Source organism: Symphalangus syndactylus, chromosome 20 (genome assembly GCF_028878055.3).
Source record: "Symphalangus syndactylus isolate Jambi chromosome 20, NHGRI_mSymSyn1-v2.1_pri, whole genome shotgun sequence".
Taxonomy (NCBI): Eukaryota; Metazoa; Chordata; class Mammalia; order Primates; family Hylobatidae; genus Symphalangus; species Symphalangus syndactylus.
Genome location: NC_072442.2, coordinates 47,717,113 through 47,732,374, shown reverse-complemented (window position 1 = coordinate 47,732,374; position 15,262 = coordinate 47,717,113). Strand labels below are relative to the sequence as shown.

The 15,262-nt window shown below is 36.0% G+C and overlaps 2 protein-coding genes across 2 annotated transcripts in view; both read right to left on the bottom strand.

Moving 5' to 3' along the window:
- The window catches only part of EFCAB13 (EF-hand calcium binding domain 13), a 78,294-nt gene that overhangs the window by 23,174 nt on the left and 39,858 nt on the right, over positions 1-15,262 (bottom strand). The window contains 3 exon segments of the mRNA XM_063629323.1: positions 2,131-2,278; positions 5,106-5,600; positions 9,542-9,613. Coding sequence (XP_063485393.1) covers positions 2,131-2,278; positions 5,106-5,600; positions 9,542-9,613 — 715 coding nt within the window.
- Positions 10,187-14,385, bottom strand: LOC129470174 (UDP-N-acetylhexosamine pyrophosphorylase). Its single transcript, XM_055257677.2, is given in 5 exon segments — positions 10,187-11,144; positions 11,147-11,172; positions 11,174-11,865; positions 11,867-11,957; positions 11,959-14,385. Coding segments are annotated over 5 exon segments (1,332 nt in total). The 5' UTR covers positions 12,228-14,385; the 3' UTR covers positions 10,187-10,890.

Genomic DNA, 15,262 nt, shown 5'->3' with positions numbered 1-15,262 from the left:
TTTTGAGACAGAGTCTCACTCTGTTGCCCACGCTAGAGTGCAGTGGTGCAACCTCAGCTCACTGCAACCTCCACCTCCCAGGTTCAAGCAATTCTCCCGCCTCAGCCTCCCAAGCAGCTGGGATTACAGGCACGACACCATGCCCAGTTAATTTTAGTATTTTTAGTAGAGACAGGGTTTCCATTATATGAATACACAATGGTGTATACCACAATTTATGTACACATTCTGTGGATGAATATCATGTTGCTTTCTTTCTCCTTTTTTGCCATTAAGATCAGTGCTGCCATGTACCTTCTTGAACATGCTTCCTGGTAATTAAGTCCAAGAGATTTTCCAGGATTTATAGCTAAGAATAGTATTTCTAAACCATGGGGTATGCAAACTTTACAAGATACTACATATTATTTTCCAAAGTGGTTTTACCACTTTCACCATATTTACCAATACTTAGAATTAACATATTTCTTAATTTTTCCCAATTTTAGTGGATATAAAAATGTATCTCATGAGCCAGGCATGGTGGCTTGTGCCTGTAGTCCCAGCTACTCAGGAAGATGAGGTGCGAGGATTGCTTGAGCCCAGGAGTTTGAGGCCAAAAGATCCCTCTTTTTTTTTAAGTATCTCATTATGACCTAAACTTTGCACTTTCCTAATTACTAAGGATGTTGAGAACCTTTTCATGTGATTATTAGCAACTTGTGTCTTCATGTGGAAAATTTTTATAATTTCTGTTGAGTTGTTAGTTTGTAAAAGTTGCCTATATATTCTCTATGATAATCATCACTGTTGTAAGTGTTGCAAATAACTAGTGTGTGGCTTGTATTTCATTCTCTTTGTTGTATCTTTTAACAAAGAGAAGTTCTTGATGTACTCAAAGTTATCAATCTTTTCTAGTTTCTTATTTCATATCTTAAAAAATCCTACGTCAGAAAATTTTTCTTCTATTTGTTTTCTAAAACTTAGTTTTCACACCTGGAAATTATTGAATACGGAGTGAGACAGGGATCTAACTCTATTCTTTCCATTTGAATAAGTAATTATTTCAGTACCATTTATTAAATGGTCCTTCTTTCCCCAGTTATCCACCACTTTATCATATATGTTGCCATGTATGTTTGTGGATATGTTTGGAAGTTCCTTATCTTGTCCTATTGGTAAATTTCTCTAGCCCTGTGCCATTCTCACACTCTTTTAGTCACTATGGCTTTAAAAGGAGTGTTGATATCCAGGAGAGCAAGTTCCTCCCAACCCCCACCCCCCAACACACACACATCTCCACAAATGTTCTTCTTCAAGAGTGCTTTAGCTATTCTTAGCCTTTGGTCATTCATATAAATATTAGAATTAGCTTACAAAAAAGTCAGGGTTTTATTAGAATTGCTTTGAATAAATAAGTTAATTAGAGAATTGACAGTCTTGGGTCTCTGAATCTACAGACATGGGATACATTCTTATTTATCTAGATTTTAATGTCTTCACAAAGTCTTATTTTCTCTATACAGGGTCATACAACTTAGATATTCCTTTTTTTACTTTTTATTATGGAAAATGTTAAATATACACAAAATAGAATAGTGTAATATGTTCATATATTATCGCTAGCGTCAACAATTATCAACTCATAGACAATATTTCATCTATAACCCCAGTCTCCTGTCGAGCCACTCTCACCCTTTCCCTTTAGAAGAGCTGCTACTAGGTTATATGGGCACAGATACTCAAAAATGGCATACCTTTATTGTGAATTGTAGGTTTTGACATAATAATGAATCCCTATTTGCCCCCATTTAATACCTTTTGTCCTGACTTCTACCTTGTCAGACAGCAATACCACAAATTCTGCTTTCTTTTTGTTTGCATTTTTGCCTAGGAAAAAAAATCTTAAAAAGACTATTTTAAAAATAAATAAATAAAAAATTTTTTAATTAAAAAGACTATTAATACTGGTTATTCCTAAAAAATGGGCTTTTGAGTGTTTTCTTGTACTTTTGAGTACTTCCATACTTTTTGTATTAGTTTAATTTTAACATTTTATAATAAAAAAATTAGTCATTTTTCTAAGGAAAAAAATAACAAATTGACCCTCCTTCCAGATGTGTCAATGCAGTTTGCCTGAAAATATATCACTCACCACCAGCTTCAGTCAATTCTGTGATCTTCTTAAATTCTGGCTTAGAAGGGTAAATACCCAAATTTTGAAGACAAGTATTTAGATCCTCATAATCCACATTTTTATCTTTAATTTTATCAATGGCTTTAATGACACCAGGCAACACTAAAAATAAAGGAGTATGCTAATAAGTATTAAATATAAGTCAAAAATAAAACACCAGTAATAAGATAAATTTTAGTTCTAACACTAAATTAACAAAAATATAAATCACTTCAGCAGTGTTATATACTAAAAGCACATCTAGAATCTTTAATTAAAAAAACAGTAAGTATCAAAATCAAAGTCAAAAATATATTATTCTAGGCCACACACAGTAGCTCACACCTGTCCTAACATTCTATAAACATTTATAATCTACTTGTTTGGGGGAACAGCCTGTTCCAGTGGCCCAGCCAATGCTGCTTGCTTCTGATTAAAATAAAATTAATGAGGCCAGGTATGGTGGCTCCTGCCTGTAATCACAGCACTTCGGGAGGCCAAGGCAGGTGGGTCATTGGAAGTCAAGAGTTTGAGATCTGCCTGGCCAACATGGTGAAACCCTGTCTCTACTAAAAATACAAAAATTAGCCGGGTGTGATGGCGCATGTGTGTAGTACCAGCTACTCAAGAGGCTGAGGCGGAAGGATCACTTGAACCCGGGAGGCAGAGGTCGCAGTGCACTGAGATCACACCACTGCACTCCAGCCTGAGTGTGTGTGTGTGTCTGTATGTGTGTGTGTAAAATTAATGAGTCCAAGAAATAAAAACACGGAAGTGTTTTGTTTAAATTGAAGAATTCCAAGCAAAAATGTAGAGTTCTTCACCCTCCCATTAATTTACCCTACCATGTTTTCAGTTCATTAACCTTCAAAAAATAAAATCTTAGAAGCAAATACACGTAGACGTCATGTGCTTCTTACTATGATGCACTGAGATGGGTACAATATCACTTCTGAGGTAATCTGACCAAAAATACATAACCTGAATTTATTTGTGAAGGAATAAAAGAAAAATCCAGAATGAAGGGTACTATACAAGACAACTAGTCAATACTCTTCAAAAGTGTCAAGGTCATGAAAAATTGAGGAAGCATCCCAGACTGAAGGAGACTAAGGAAAAGTGACAACTAAATGTAATGGGTGATTCTGGATTAGATCCTGGAATTGAAAAAGAACATTCATGGAACAACTGACAAAATTTGAATAAGGTCTGTAGATCAGTAACAGTATTGCATCAGTGTTAATTTCCTGGTTTAGATCATGTCCTAATGGAAATGTTTGTACTATTTTTGTGACTCTTAAGAATGTAAAGTTATTTAAAAATGAAAAGTTAGAATTTTTTAATGTAAATCATACAGGCAGTCATATTCCATAAAAGTCCAATTACCATCAATTTGTTTCAGGAAGTTATGCCACATAAACTATTTCATACTTCTCTATATTCAGAACATTAAGTATGGCTGTGGTAGGTGACATAATTTTATTTTAGTGACACGAGAAAGGTAGATATCACTTTCTTCTGATAGCCTCTTCTACCCATGTCTGTCTGCTGTTTCATTATTCCTTTAACCCAAGGTTTTAATTCTTTTGAAATAAAAATAACTCTCAGAAATACAAATGAGGCACAAAGTAGCAGCAGTGCATTGGTAAAGGAATCAGAATCAGGATGATAATCACTGTGCCTCCTTAATAGATCACATTCCTTTTTTCCATCGAGTTATTTGAATTATGCACTAATGTATGAATCACAAAATTTTCACTAAACAATCATTTTATCTATTACATTAAATACTAAATGTGATATGAAGGTCAGTAAGTTTTTAAAAGAGCATAAATATGACTTAAGTAACTTCAGCAGAGGACTACAGGAAGAAATCTTTAATTGGGTTCCACACACACTGCTTCTATGATGAAAGTAATACAAGGAGAGAAAAATATATTGGTTGGGAAACCATTGCTCATCTTTGAGAAAAATCATAAAGACTTGGAGACCTAGATATATACTATTATTTTTTCCTGATATTCTCCTTCCATAAGAGATAATACCTGAAGTACTATGAATATTATATATTTAAATTACAGCACTCTAAGCAAAAATTTCACATAGATTTCCTACTTGTTTAAATGTTTAGTAAATTACAAAATAAACATTTCTAAAAGAAGCCAGGCCTTCTACTTTCTAGGGAATATTAATGACTCCAATTAATCACTGAGTAAGTTTCTCAGGAAAAGTTAAGCTCCTCCCTAAAGGGGGCATCTGGAAAGGAATTATCATCAAAATCACAATATTATATCCATTAGTTTATGTGCCAGAAGTGGCAGGCCAGACGTGGTGGCTCATGCCTGTAATCGCAGATCCTTGGGAGGCCAAGACAGGAGCACTACTTGGGGCCAGGAGTTCAAGACCAGCCTTGGGAACATTATTGGACCCCATCTCTATGAAAAAAAAAAAAGTTAGCTGGGTGTGGTGGCATGTGCCTATGCTCCCAGCTACATGAGAGGCTGAGGAGGTGGGACGATCACTTGAACACAAAAGGTCGAGGCTGCAGTGAGCTAGGATCATGCCACTACACTCCAGCCTGGTTGACAGAGTGAGATTCTAACTCAAAAAATAAATAATAAATAAACATACAATTCAGTGGCATTAATCACATGTACAAAGTTGTACCACCATCACTACTGTACATTTCCAGAATTTTTGCATAGGCATGGTGGTTCACGCCTGTAATCCCAGTACTTTGGGAGGCCAATGCAGGAGGATTGCTTGAGGCCAGGGGTTTGAGACCAGCCTGGGCAACCCTGTCTCTATAAATAATTTAAAAATTAAAAAAAAAGAAGTGATGGTTACCCAGGGTGTTAACAATTGAAATGCTTACAACTATCTAATAATTGATTGATTCTGTTCATTTCTGTGATGACTGAAGAACTCAAGAACCTAGATTTTTTCTTACCCAGAGTATTAATTGCAGTTTTTTCCGTAGACGAAACCTGTTTTAGGAGACTGGAACGCTTTCTTACAGCTGGCTTCTGAAGTTTTGGGATACTAGAAATATCACTTTTATCCAGAGACTTACTGAGGCTTGTACTACTCTTCAAGCTTTGTGGTTTAGACTTTGAGTCATGAATTTCACCCTTCTCTGAATGTTTTTTAAAGTTTATGCCATTCTTTGAATATGGTTCTTGGACTTCTACATTACTGCTGCCAACCCCACCCAGAAATTTTCTTCTTTGCCAAGTATTTTTTGGTCTTTTAGATTCAAGGTCATCATTCTCCATAATTTTGCTATAATACTGGTTGCTGTTTTTATTTAACTTTTTGGATATTGAAGGTTCAGGGAGTTTGGAAGACAAACTGTTTTTCTTCTTATATTTTAGATAGCATTCTGCTATACTTGATAACTTTCTGTCTGAAGTAATTTCATCCAAAGGTGATCCTTCTGTAATTGCTAAATAAGAGAAATATACAATTATTTCATTTACCTGTATAATCTGCAATACATTTCAAAAATAACAACTAAGTCCTCATGAAAACTATTCAAGAAATTATCAGTTGCTTAAACATATAAAACAAACCAAAAAAATTAAAGAACTGACAGTCAAAAGATTGGACTATTAACTAGGTCAAATATAATGTGCTGCTTTAATATATTTACATATTCCCATCCAAAGCTATTTAAAGTTACACTGAAACTAAAATGATAGCCTAATGAAGTATATGGTTCTCATTCCCCACTCCTTCCCAATTGACAAAGATAACAGATTAATAAGCTAATACAGATAGAAATTCCTTACTTATAAAAGTGCAGAACTATGAGGAAAGGGGAGATTTTATTTATAAAATTAGAACTTAAGTAATTACTCTCCTAAATATTCTTGGTATTTGTGGAGGAAAAAATAACTTCATATATAAAACAACATCTTTAGAAAAATATTAAAACAATGCCCCAAACTGGGACTTCATTTACAAAATTTATCTGATGTTTCAGAATCTTATCTTACATTTGAATAACACATTTTAAAATATTTCGAATGTTATAATATTTGATCCTCAAAACAACTCTATGAGACTGTCAAGCAGCAGCAGTATAATCTCAACTATGAATAAATTTTGCCTAGAGGAAATAAAAAAGTTTCTTATCTTAGACTCTATGAGAATAAACAATTGAAAATAATTAAATGACAATATTTTGATATTAAAGTCTGAAAATACTTAAAGATGGTGCTATACATGTATCTCTAAGTGCACTATGTATCAGATAAATAGGTTAGTGAGCAGGTAAAAATATAATCTTTGACACTTCTGATTTAGGCTTTTGGACCACACCAAACAGCCTGCCCAGAATCTCTGATTCTGACTGATTAACTGCTTTCCCAGTCCTTCAAATGCAGAGACATCAACATAAGGCAACAAGAAACATGAAAAATCAAGGAGACATAATGCTACCAAAAGAGCACAACAATCTCCTGATAGCTAACCTCAAAGAAACGAAGATATAGAAACTTCCTGACAGAATTCAAACTAATTGTCTAGAGAAAGTTCAGGGAATAAAATTAATGACATACAGAGAAAAAAATTCAGTGAAATCAGGAAAACAATAAATGACCAAAAATAACATTTTACAGAGACACTGAAATTACACAAAAGAAAATAAATAAACAAAAATCAAGAGCTGAAAAGTGTAATTAAAGAAATGGAAAATACAATAGAGAACATCAACAACATAACTGATTAAGCAAAAGAATGAATTTGTGAACCTGACAAGTTGTTTGAAAATATATAGTCTGTGGTGAATAAAATAAAAAGAATGAAAAATAATGGGGAAAGCTTACAGGATTTATGGGACAGCATCCAAAGAGAAAATAGTCAAGTTATAAGAGTTTATGAAGGAGAAGAGAAAGACAAAAGAGTAGAAAACTTACATAAAGAAGAACAGAAAACAATCCAAATTTGGGCAAATATATAAATATCCAGGTACAGGAAGGCCAAATGCCTCCAATCAGATGAATTCAAACAAGACTACACCACGACATATTATAATCAAACTGTCAGATATCAAGAACAAAAGGGAGATTCTGAAAATAGCAAGAGTAAAGTAAATAACATATACGTTCCAATAAGGAGAGCAAATTTCTCAGCAGACACCTTATGGGTCCATACAGAATGGACTATATATTCAGAGTACTGAAGGAAATAAACTGCCAACCAATAATACTGTACCTAGAAAAACTGTCCTTCAGAAATGAAGATAAAGACTTTCCCAGACAAAAGCTGAAAGAGTTCATCCCCTATATTTGTCTTACATGAAATGTCAAAAAGAGTTCTTCAAGCCAAAACAAAAGGATACTGTTTAGTAACACAAAAAATAAATGTGTAAAACTCACTGGTAAAAGTAAGTACACAGTCAAAGTCAGAATACACTAATACTATAATGGTGGTGTGCACTTCACTTACATAGTATGAAGGTTAAAAATAATAAAAGCTACAATGATTTGTTAAGGGAAACAATATACAAATCTGTAAATTGTGACATCAAAAATTATAAATGCAAAAGGAGAGATGAAGTAAAAGCACAGTTTGTTTATGCAAGCAAAGCTAACTTGCTATCAGCTTAAAATTGCCTGTCATGACTACAAGAGATTTTGTAAGCTTCAGAGTAGCCACAAATCAAAAACCTACAGTAAATACACAAAAGATAAAAAGTAAAAAAAAATAGAGAAAAATCAATCACAAAAGAAGATAAAAATAAGGAAACAAAGGATCTATGAAACAAGCAGAAACAATTAACAAAATGGCAGTAGTAAAATCCTTCCATATCAATAACTACCTTGAATGTAAATGAATTAAAATCTCCAAAGAAAAGACATAAAGTGCTATGTGGAACTGTGAATCAATTAAATGTCTTTCCTTTATAAATTACCCAGTCTCACGTATGTCTTTTTTAGCAGCATGAGAAAAGACTAATACAGCAACCAAAACAGTATGTATAAAAATAGACACAGAGGCCGGGCACAGTGGCTCACACCTGTAATCCCAGCACTTTGGGAGGCTTAGGCAGGTGGATCACCTGAGATCAGAAGTTCAAGACCAGCCTGACCAATATGCTGAAACCCTGTCTCTACCAAAAATACAAAAATTAGCCAGGCATGGTCATGCATGCCTGTAATCCCAGCTACTCAAGAGGCTGAGGCAGGAGAATCGCTTGAACCCAGGAGGCAGAGGTTGCAGTGAGCTGAGATCATGCCACTGCACTCCAGCCTGAGTGACAGAGCGTGACTCCATCTCAAAAAAAATGGACACAGAGACCAATGGAACAGAATAAAGAACCCAGAAATAAAGTCACATATTTACACCCAACTGATCAACTGTTGGTTTACACCCAACAAAGCAACAAAGCCAACAAAGCAGTCAAGAATATACACTGAGGAAAGGATACCCTCTTCAATAAATGGTGCTGGGAAAAGTGGATAACCATATGCAGAAGAATGAAACTAAACCCCTATCTCTCATCATATACTAAAAACAACTCAAGCTGAATTAAAGACTTAAACATAAGATCTGAAACTAAAAAACTGTTTGATGATAACATAGGGAGAAGTCTACAGGACATTGGTCTAGGCAAAGATTTTATGACCAAGATCTCAAAAGCACCAGCAACAAAAACAAAAATAGACAAATGAGACTATATTAAACTAAAAAGCTTCTGCACAGCCCAATAACAGAATGAAGAGACAACATCTTGAATGGGAGAAAATATTTGCAAACTATTCATCTGAGAAGGGATTAATATCCAGAATTTATAAAGAATTCAAGGAATTCAAACAACTCAACAGTAAAAAAAAAAAAAAATCCCATTAAAAATTGGGCAAAGAGGCAGACGCGGTGGCTCACGCCTGTAATCTCAGCACTTTGGGAGGCTGAGGCAGGTGGATCACCTGAGGTCAGGAGTTCAAGACCAGCCTGACCAACATGGTGAAACCCTCACTCTACTAAAATTACAAAATTAGCTGGGCGTGGTGGCATATGCCTGTTATCCCAGCTACTTGGGAGGCCGAGGCAGGAGAATCACTTGAGCCCAGGAGGCAGAGGTTGCAGTGAGCCAAGATCGCGCCACTGCACTCCAGCCTGGGCAACAAGAGCAAAACTCTGCCTCAAAAAAAAAAAAAAAAAAAAAAAAAAAAACTAGGCAAAGAACATGCATAGACATTTCTAAAAAGAGGACATGTAAATAGCATTTTGAGTATTATATTTCATCTCCCTGATTTAAGAAGGTAAATTATTCAGAGAAGGTTTTCAAAACCCTTTATAAAATAAAACTTGTAAATTAAGATTTAATGTAAAGACTTTAATTATAAACAAAACTTGTCATAGCAACAAGAGCTCACTTACAAACATCCTCATACTGTTCCTGTAGCTCATTCAAAATAAATATAATATCCCCAATATCCACCATGTGGTTTCCTGTAATAGAATAAGTTCAAATACTGTATTTACTTTTGAACACAGATATATCTGCCATCCTATTCTAATATGAAAATAACACAGAATGTGTGGCTAGTAGGAACAAAGAGCCAACTATTACGAGTTTTGAATAAAACCTGAAATCATGAATTAATAACTCAGTACACACCCAACATAAGAGTAAGACCATGGTCTTTTCTCCTTAATAAAAGAGTTTTTCATCAAAAGAAATAGTCATGTTTTAAGCTCTCGTGCTAATCAGGATATTTTTTCATTTTACATGTTTTTTAGAGTTTATTACAGGTATTTATTTACTCTTTTGACTTCATTTCTAGATTGTGAACTCCTCAAGAACAAAGGATGTGTTTTTCCTTTGTTTCCCCAATGCCTCACAAACTACCTACTTCTTATCACTAAAAATTATTTTTGGTTGAACAAAATATACAGAAGGTGATAAAAAACAATGCAATGTCTACATAGTGAATAGCAGACAACGATTTACTTTGTACCTTCTCTGTGTCCAGCACTCATAACTTCCCACTATTCCTGCCCCTGCCCGTCTAAGATCATTTTACTTCTTGGATAATGCATGACTGAGGATGTGTTCAGATGCAGTCACCTCAAATAATGTCATTTCAATTGTGCACAGAGATAGAAAATGCTTTGCCCAATCGTTCTTGCCTCCAAATATTTGACTTTGCTTGCCATCCAAGATGAAAAAGACTGAAAATTTACTTATCTATAATAGTGACGGTTTTTTTCTTCAGTCTATTCATAAGAAATCAACTGTTCAATAATATGCATAAGTGAAAACTCTGACAGGAAGAAGCAAATTTTTATTGTTTTCCAGAAACAAGAAGATACGTTTATTTTACTGTCCAATTATTTCATTTAAAAAGTTGAATGTTTGATAAAATAAACTTTTGGTACCATAGAAACCTTTCAACATCTACAATGACATATTATTACTATGCACAACTTCAAAAACAAATGCCTCCAGCTCCAAGTAAAGTGATGTTGAACATCCTGACTATAGTTCAGCTGTAGGAAATTTCTTGTATTGCCAATGGTTTCCTTGCCTTGGAAAGAAATACACAATTGAAAAATATAAATAAGACCTTCAATGAGTTGGGAATCATAAAAATGCTATCTGAAGTTCAGTCATCTAGATCTTGGGAAGTTTGCAGTAGCTCTAAGAGTTCAACAAGCAAAATAAAACCCTGTGAATATTTAAACTTCAGTCATCCAGGAGGTCCTGTAGGTTCACAGTTGGTCTATCAAAAACAAAAGCTATTCCTATTGTGGTAGAACTTGGTATCAGGCTCATATACCATTTTCAACACCTCATGAACTCCATTCTCATCGATGATTAAAGGTGCATGGAATTCTATATCTGCCACATAACTTTCTATTCCTTCCTCAGCATTAGAGATAAGAAGAGAGGTTTCACACTGGATTGGTACATCATTGGCATCCTTTAAGTGGGAAATTGCTGGAAGATGAGAGCCATTTTCATCTATAAAGTGACCCCTGCATTGAGAACCCAGCAATAATGAAGTGTGCCTTGCGGTAGTAGAGTTGTCTTTCCCATTCTGACTGTCAGCATTCTTTAGTGTGGAAAAGTCATCTTCCCATAATACTTCATAAACCACAAACTTCTTTGCGAACTAGAAGATGTCAAAGACAAATTTTTCCATACTTATTCCACTGGGTTTATCTGGCTTAATTAAGTGTTGTTGGGTATCCACATAAGGAATCTTCTTTTGAGCCACATGGTGCTGCAACTGAGGTTCATAAACATTGACAACATCTCTCAGAAATGGTACAGTTAATAAATGGTTGGCAATATTCCCCACATTGAACAGCAGTCATCCATCTGAGCTTCGTTTCTGAGCTGTTGCCAGGGAAATATCACTATATTCTACCACCTGGTAAAGTCCATCCACTTGGCAAACCACTCCAACCGGTTCTGTAGGGTTTGTTTTCTCTACCACCTTTGCTCCACAGTCTGCTCCTTTCTGAATGCAAAATCCAGTGAACCGTGGGTCTGCCACTTTTACTAATAGGCTGTTAACACAATAGACATGAATGCTCCAAATGCCTCTTTGCTCCATATCCTCCACAATATGCCAGGCTGCAAGAGCCCGATGAAGACCACCATTCTCATCTGGAGCCATAGAAACTTTGTTCTTCTCTTCCAAAATAATTTGCCCATCAAAACTCATGGCAGGGAGCATTCCTTGCTGAAAAAAAGATTATATTTTCTATTTTTTTTAAACCAAAGTACTTGTGCTTGGTGAAGAACTCCTTTGTAGATTCTGCTGTTCTGCCACTGATCCTTATATGGAATAATGCATTTGTTGCCATAATATTTTTCAGCTAACTGTTGTAGCTTCAGGATATGCTCTGCTTGAATCTGAAAAACTGTCTTATGGGATGGCAAACCAACATCATACATCCCCTTTGGATATGCAACGAGTCTAGTCCCCTGCCCACCAGCTAGAAGAACTGTGACTTTGTTCTGAGAAATCTGGAAAACTTTGCTTTCCCAGGCCTGGAGCTGATCTAGCTTCCCTGCAGCACTGCCCAGTACCTCTTGAGGGACAGGTTCCATTCACGCATCCACCTTTTCTTGATGAGAGGACTGGTTAAATCCTTCAATGGCCTTTTGGAAAAAGAAGTTCAGTTCCTGAAAGTTGATGGCCTGGAGCTCTGCATAAAGTTCTACCTGTCAGGCTTCTTCAAGCTCATTCCAGAAACGTAGTGGGTGTTCTTGCTCAGCTTTGGACAACCTGAGTTCGAGATCATTAGTGTTCATAATGCTCTGATAGTCAAGCTTTGTGAAAATAGGGATGCAATGCATGTATCTATAAAGCTTCCTCAGCGCGACCACAGCTCCACCCGGCTCCTTCTGTGCCGGCGTCCTGCGTCCCCTCCAAATATATACCCTCATCCTGGGCCATGGTGGTGGGGCGGGGCAAGCCGGGACCAGGGCCGAGGGGAGTGGCCCAGCCACTCTGCTCCTCTTGCTGCCACGGGAAGCAAATATGTAAATCAAAGAATAGTATCATTTTGGTCTTGGGTCCACCTGATTCACTCTGATTCTCTGAAAATTGGTAAACTATGTATTTCAGGTGCAGGCCTTTAAATCACTGCAAAGCAAGTACTATGTGTTTGAACCAATCAAAGAAATGCTAGACAAAATTGGTGCTAAACTGCCTTCTGATTAGAGATTGCATTCTACATTCTGGTTTCTTATTTCCTTGGTATTTATCCTCATTCTGGTTTTGATTATAGTTCTAACACTTCCCATAACCTCCCCAGTAACTGGCACTTATGGTAGATTGATTCCATGTCCCATGTTCTTAGATCATGGCTTAAGTCCTAATAAACTCAAAGCTTCAACCCTCAAGCTCTTGAATCTGATCACTGAAAAGTATTCTGTTAGACCATACATGTATTAATCCAGTGGAAAAGGCCATCTTGCTTTTACCTGCTCTTCATTTAGAAAACTCCTTTCTCTGAACAGAAGTCCAACGTCAACTAATAAGAGTATGGTAGTCAACCATGTTCACAGATTCATTAGCTCTTGCTCAAATTTATTCCTTGCATCTATGCAATAATAAACACCTATTATGAAACTCCCAAACAAATATTACCTACTTAAATAGTCCCTAGTGGCCGAAGATGCATTCCAGAATCTGAAATGACTATCTTGGTCCCTATCTAACTTAGCAAAACCTTAAAGAATGATTCCTGGTTGAAACCAAGGCAATCAATATGGTCATAGGTATCATTTATTCCTAAGGTATATAATTCTGGAGGAAATTCATCCTGGAAAACGCAACTACTTACTGTGAGAGGAAAAAATGATCCTAATTATTAAGGTCATATATGCAAGGCAACATTACTCTGAAGGTGCTAAGTGACCATTAACACTACATTTCTGTAATCTTCAGGTAGCTCCACAATATCGAAAGCCTCGTCTAGCAAAAACTGCACTAGTCACAACTTCCCACCCAGTTCAATTTCCAGATCTCTAACCTCCATGAGAGAAAAAAAAAAAAAAACTACTATACCAATACACTATTTCAGAAACCAAAATACCTGGCCCTCTAAGAACTGCCATCAGCTGATTTTCCATATGGCACTTTTTGCCGTATCTTAATAAAGCAAATCCTCCTTGGACTTTCCTGAAAATTTCAGGGGGCTAATTCCTTCTCCCTCATTGCAAACATCTATAAAGATGAACATATTATCTACCTATCATCTCCAACAATATACCAAATGCAAAAATAAGATGCTGGAACAGTACCTGCAGTGCTATGTCTTCTTTCAGCAGGACTGTGTTATATTATTCCTTACTGCAAAATTCTGCCACAGAAAAATTAACATCTCCTACCTGGGCGACCCAAAATTTTTGGCATCCTGGGGTTAACGTTTCCTTTAATATTAAAATAGCTCAGACCCCAGAGCATATACTAACATAAATCAATACCTTGACCAAAATTTGAGGATTCCTGGGTCACTTGTGCTCTTTTTGTTTATTTTTGCTTCGTTTCTCTATTCCCATGGACTCTTGATCTCACTCACATTATTACTTTCCACAGGTGCAATCCTCTTTCTGCCCCAAGAAGATCAAACATAGAACTTATAGGTCTTTATCCTTGAAATCTCCCCACCAACAATACTAATACAAGTCTATTGTATCTATCCAACTTTTATTGGTAATTTGCAATTGATGGGAGTAAGGGAGTTCTTAAGAAGCACAGCAAGCAACTACATACTATAGTCCTAAAGTTCTATGGTTACTCTACCCTCACTCACTCTTAGGTTCTATCCATCTTCTTCCTCCACTACTGAGCCACTACTATATTTCAAATTCCTGTTGCTTTCTTACTTTACCTTACCTTTTTGCTCAATCTAGGTGTTTCCCAGTATGTTTTAACTCTCATAATCTAACATATCTATTAAGATTATTTTCCTGGTCAAAAGATAAGGACCTTCCTTATGAAGAATTTTGTCTCAAACTGCAGCCAGCTTATTCATATGATAAAATGAAGAACATTTTGTTCTTTCTGACTGGAAGATGTGGCATGAGGAATCAGAATTATTCATTCATTCAACAAATATTTGTTGAGCGGTTAATATGTGCCATAAGCACCATGCTAGGTACTGAAGATACAATATTAAGCTAAAGCAGACATGATATCTGCTCACCTGATGCTCAGTCTTATTTGAAATATCAACGTCAATCAAACAAAAATACAAATTTCAATTGTGAATAGTGCTATGAGAGTGTATAACATGAGAATCTGACCTACTCAGAGAGGTCTGGGAAAACATCCCTGAGGAAAAGACAGTTGAGTTTGGATCTAAAGTATAAGTAGGAATTACCTAAGGGGAGAAAAAGGTTCAAGGAAGAGAAATGAACACATGCAACAGCTATTTGGCAAGAAGGGGAATGGTATATAGTTGAAACTCTAAGAAGGCACAGAGAGCAAGGAAGAATATGGTCTCAGATAAAGCTGAAGCTCTGGGTAAAAGCCAGAACACACAAGGCCCTGTAAACCACACTAAAAGAGTTATTTATCCCAAGAGGTATTATTAGATTTTATGTGAGGAGAATAACATGATCAGACCTGTACT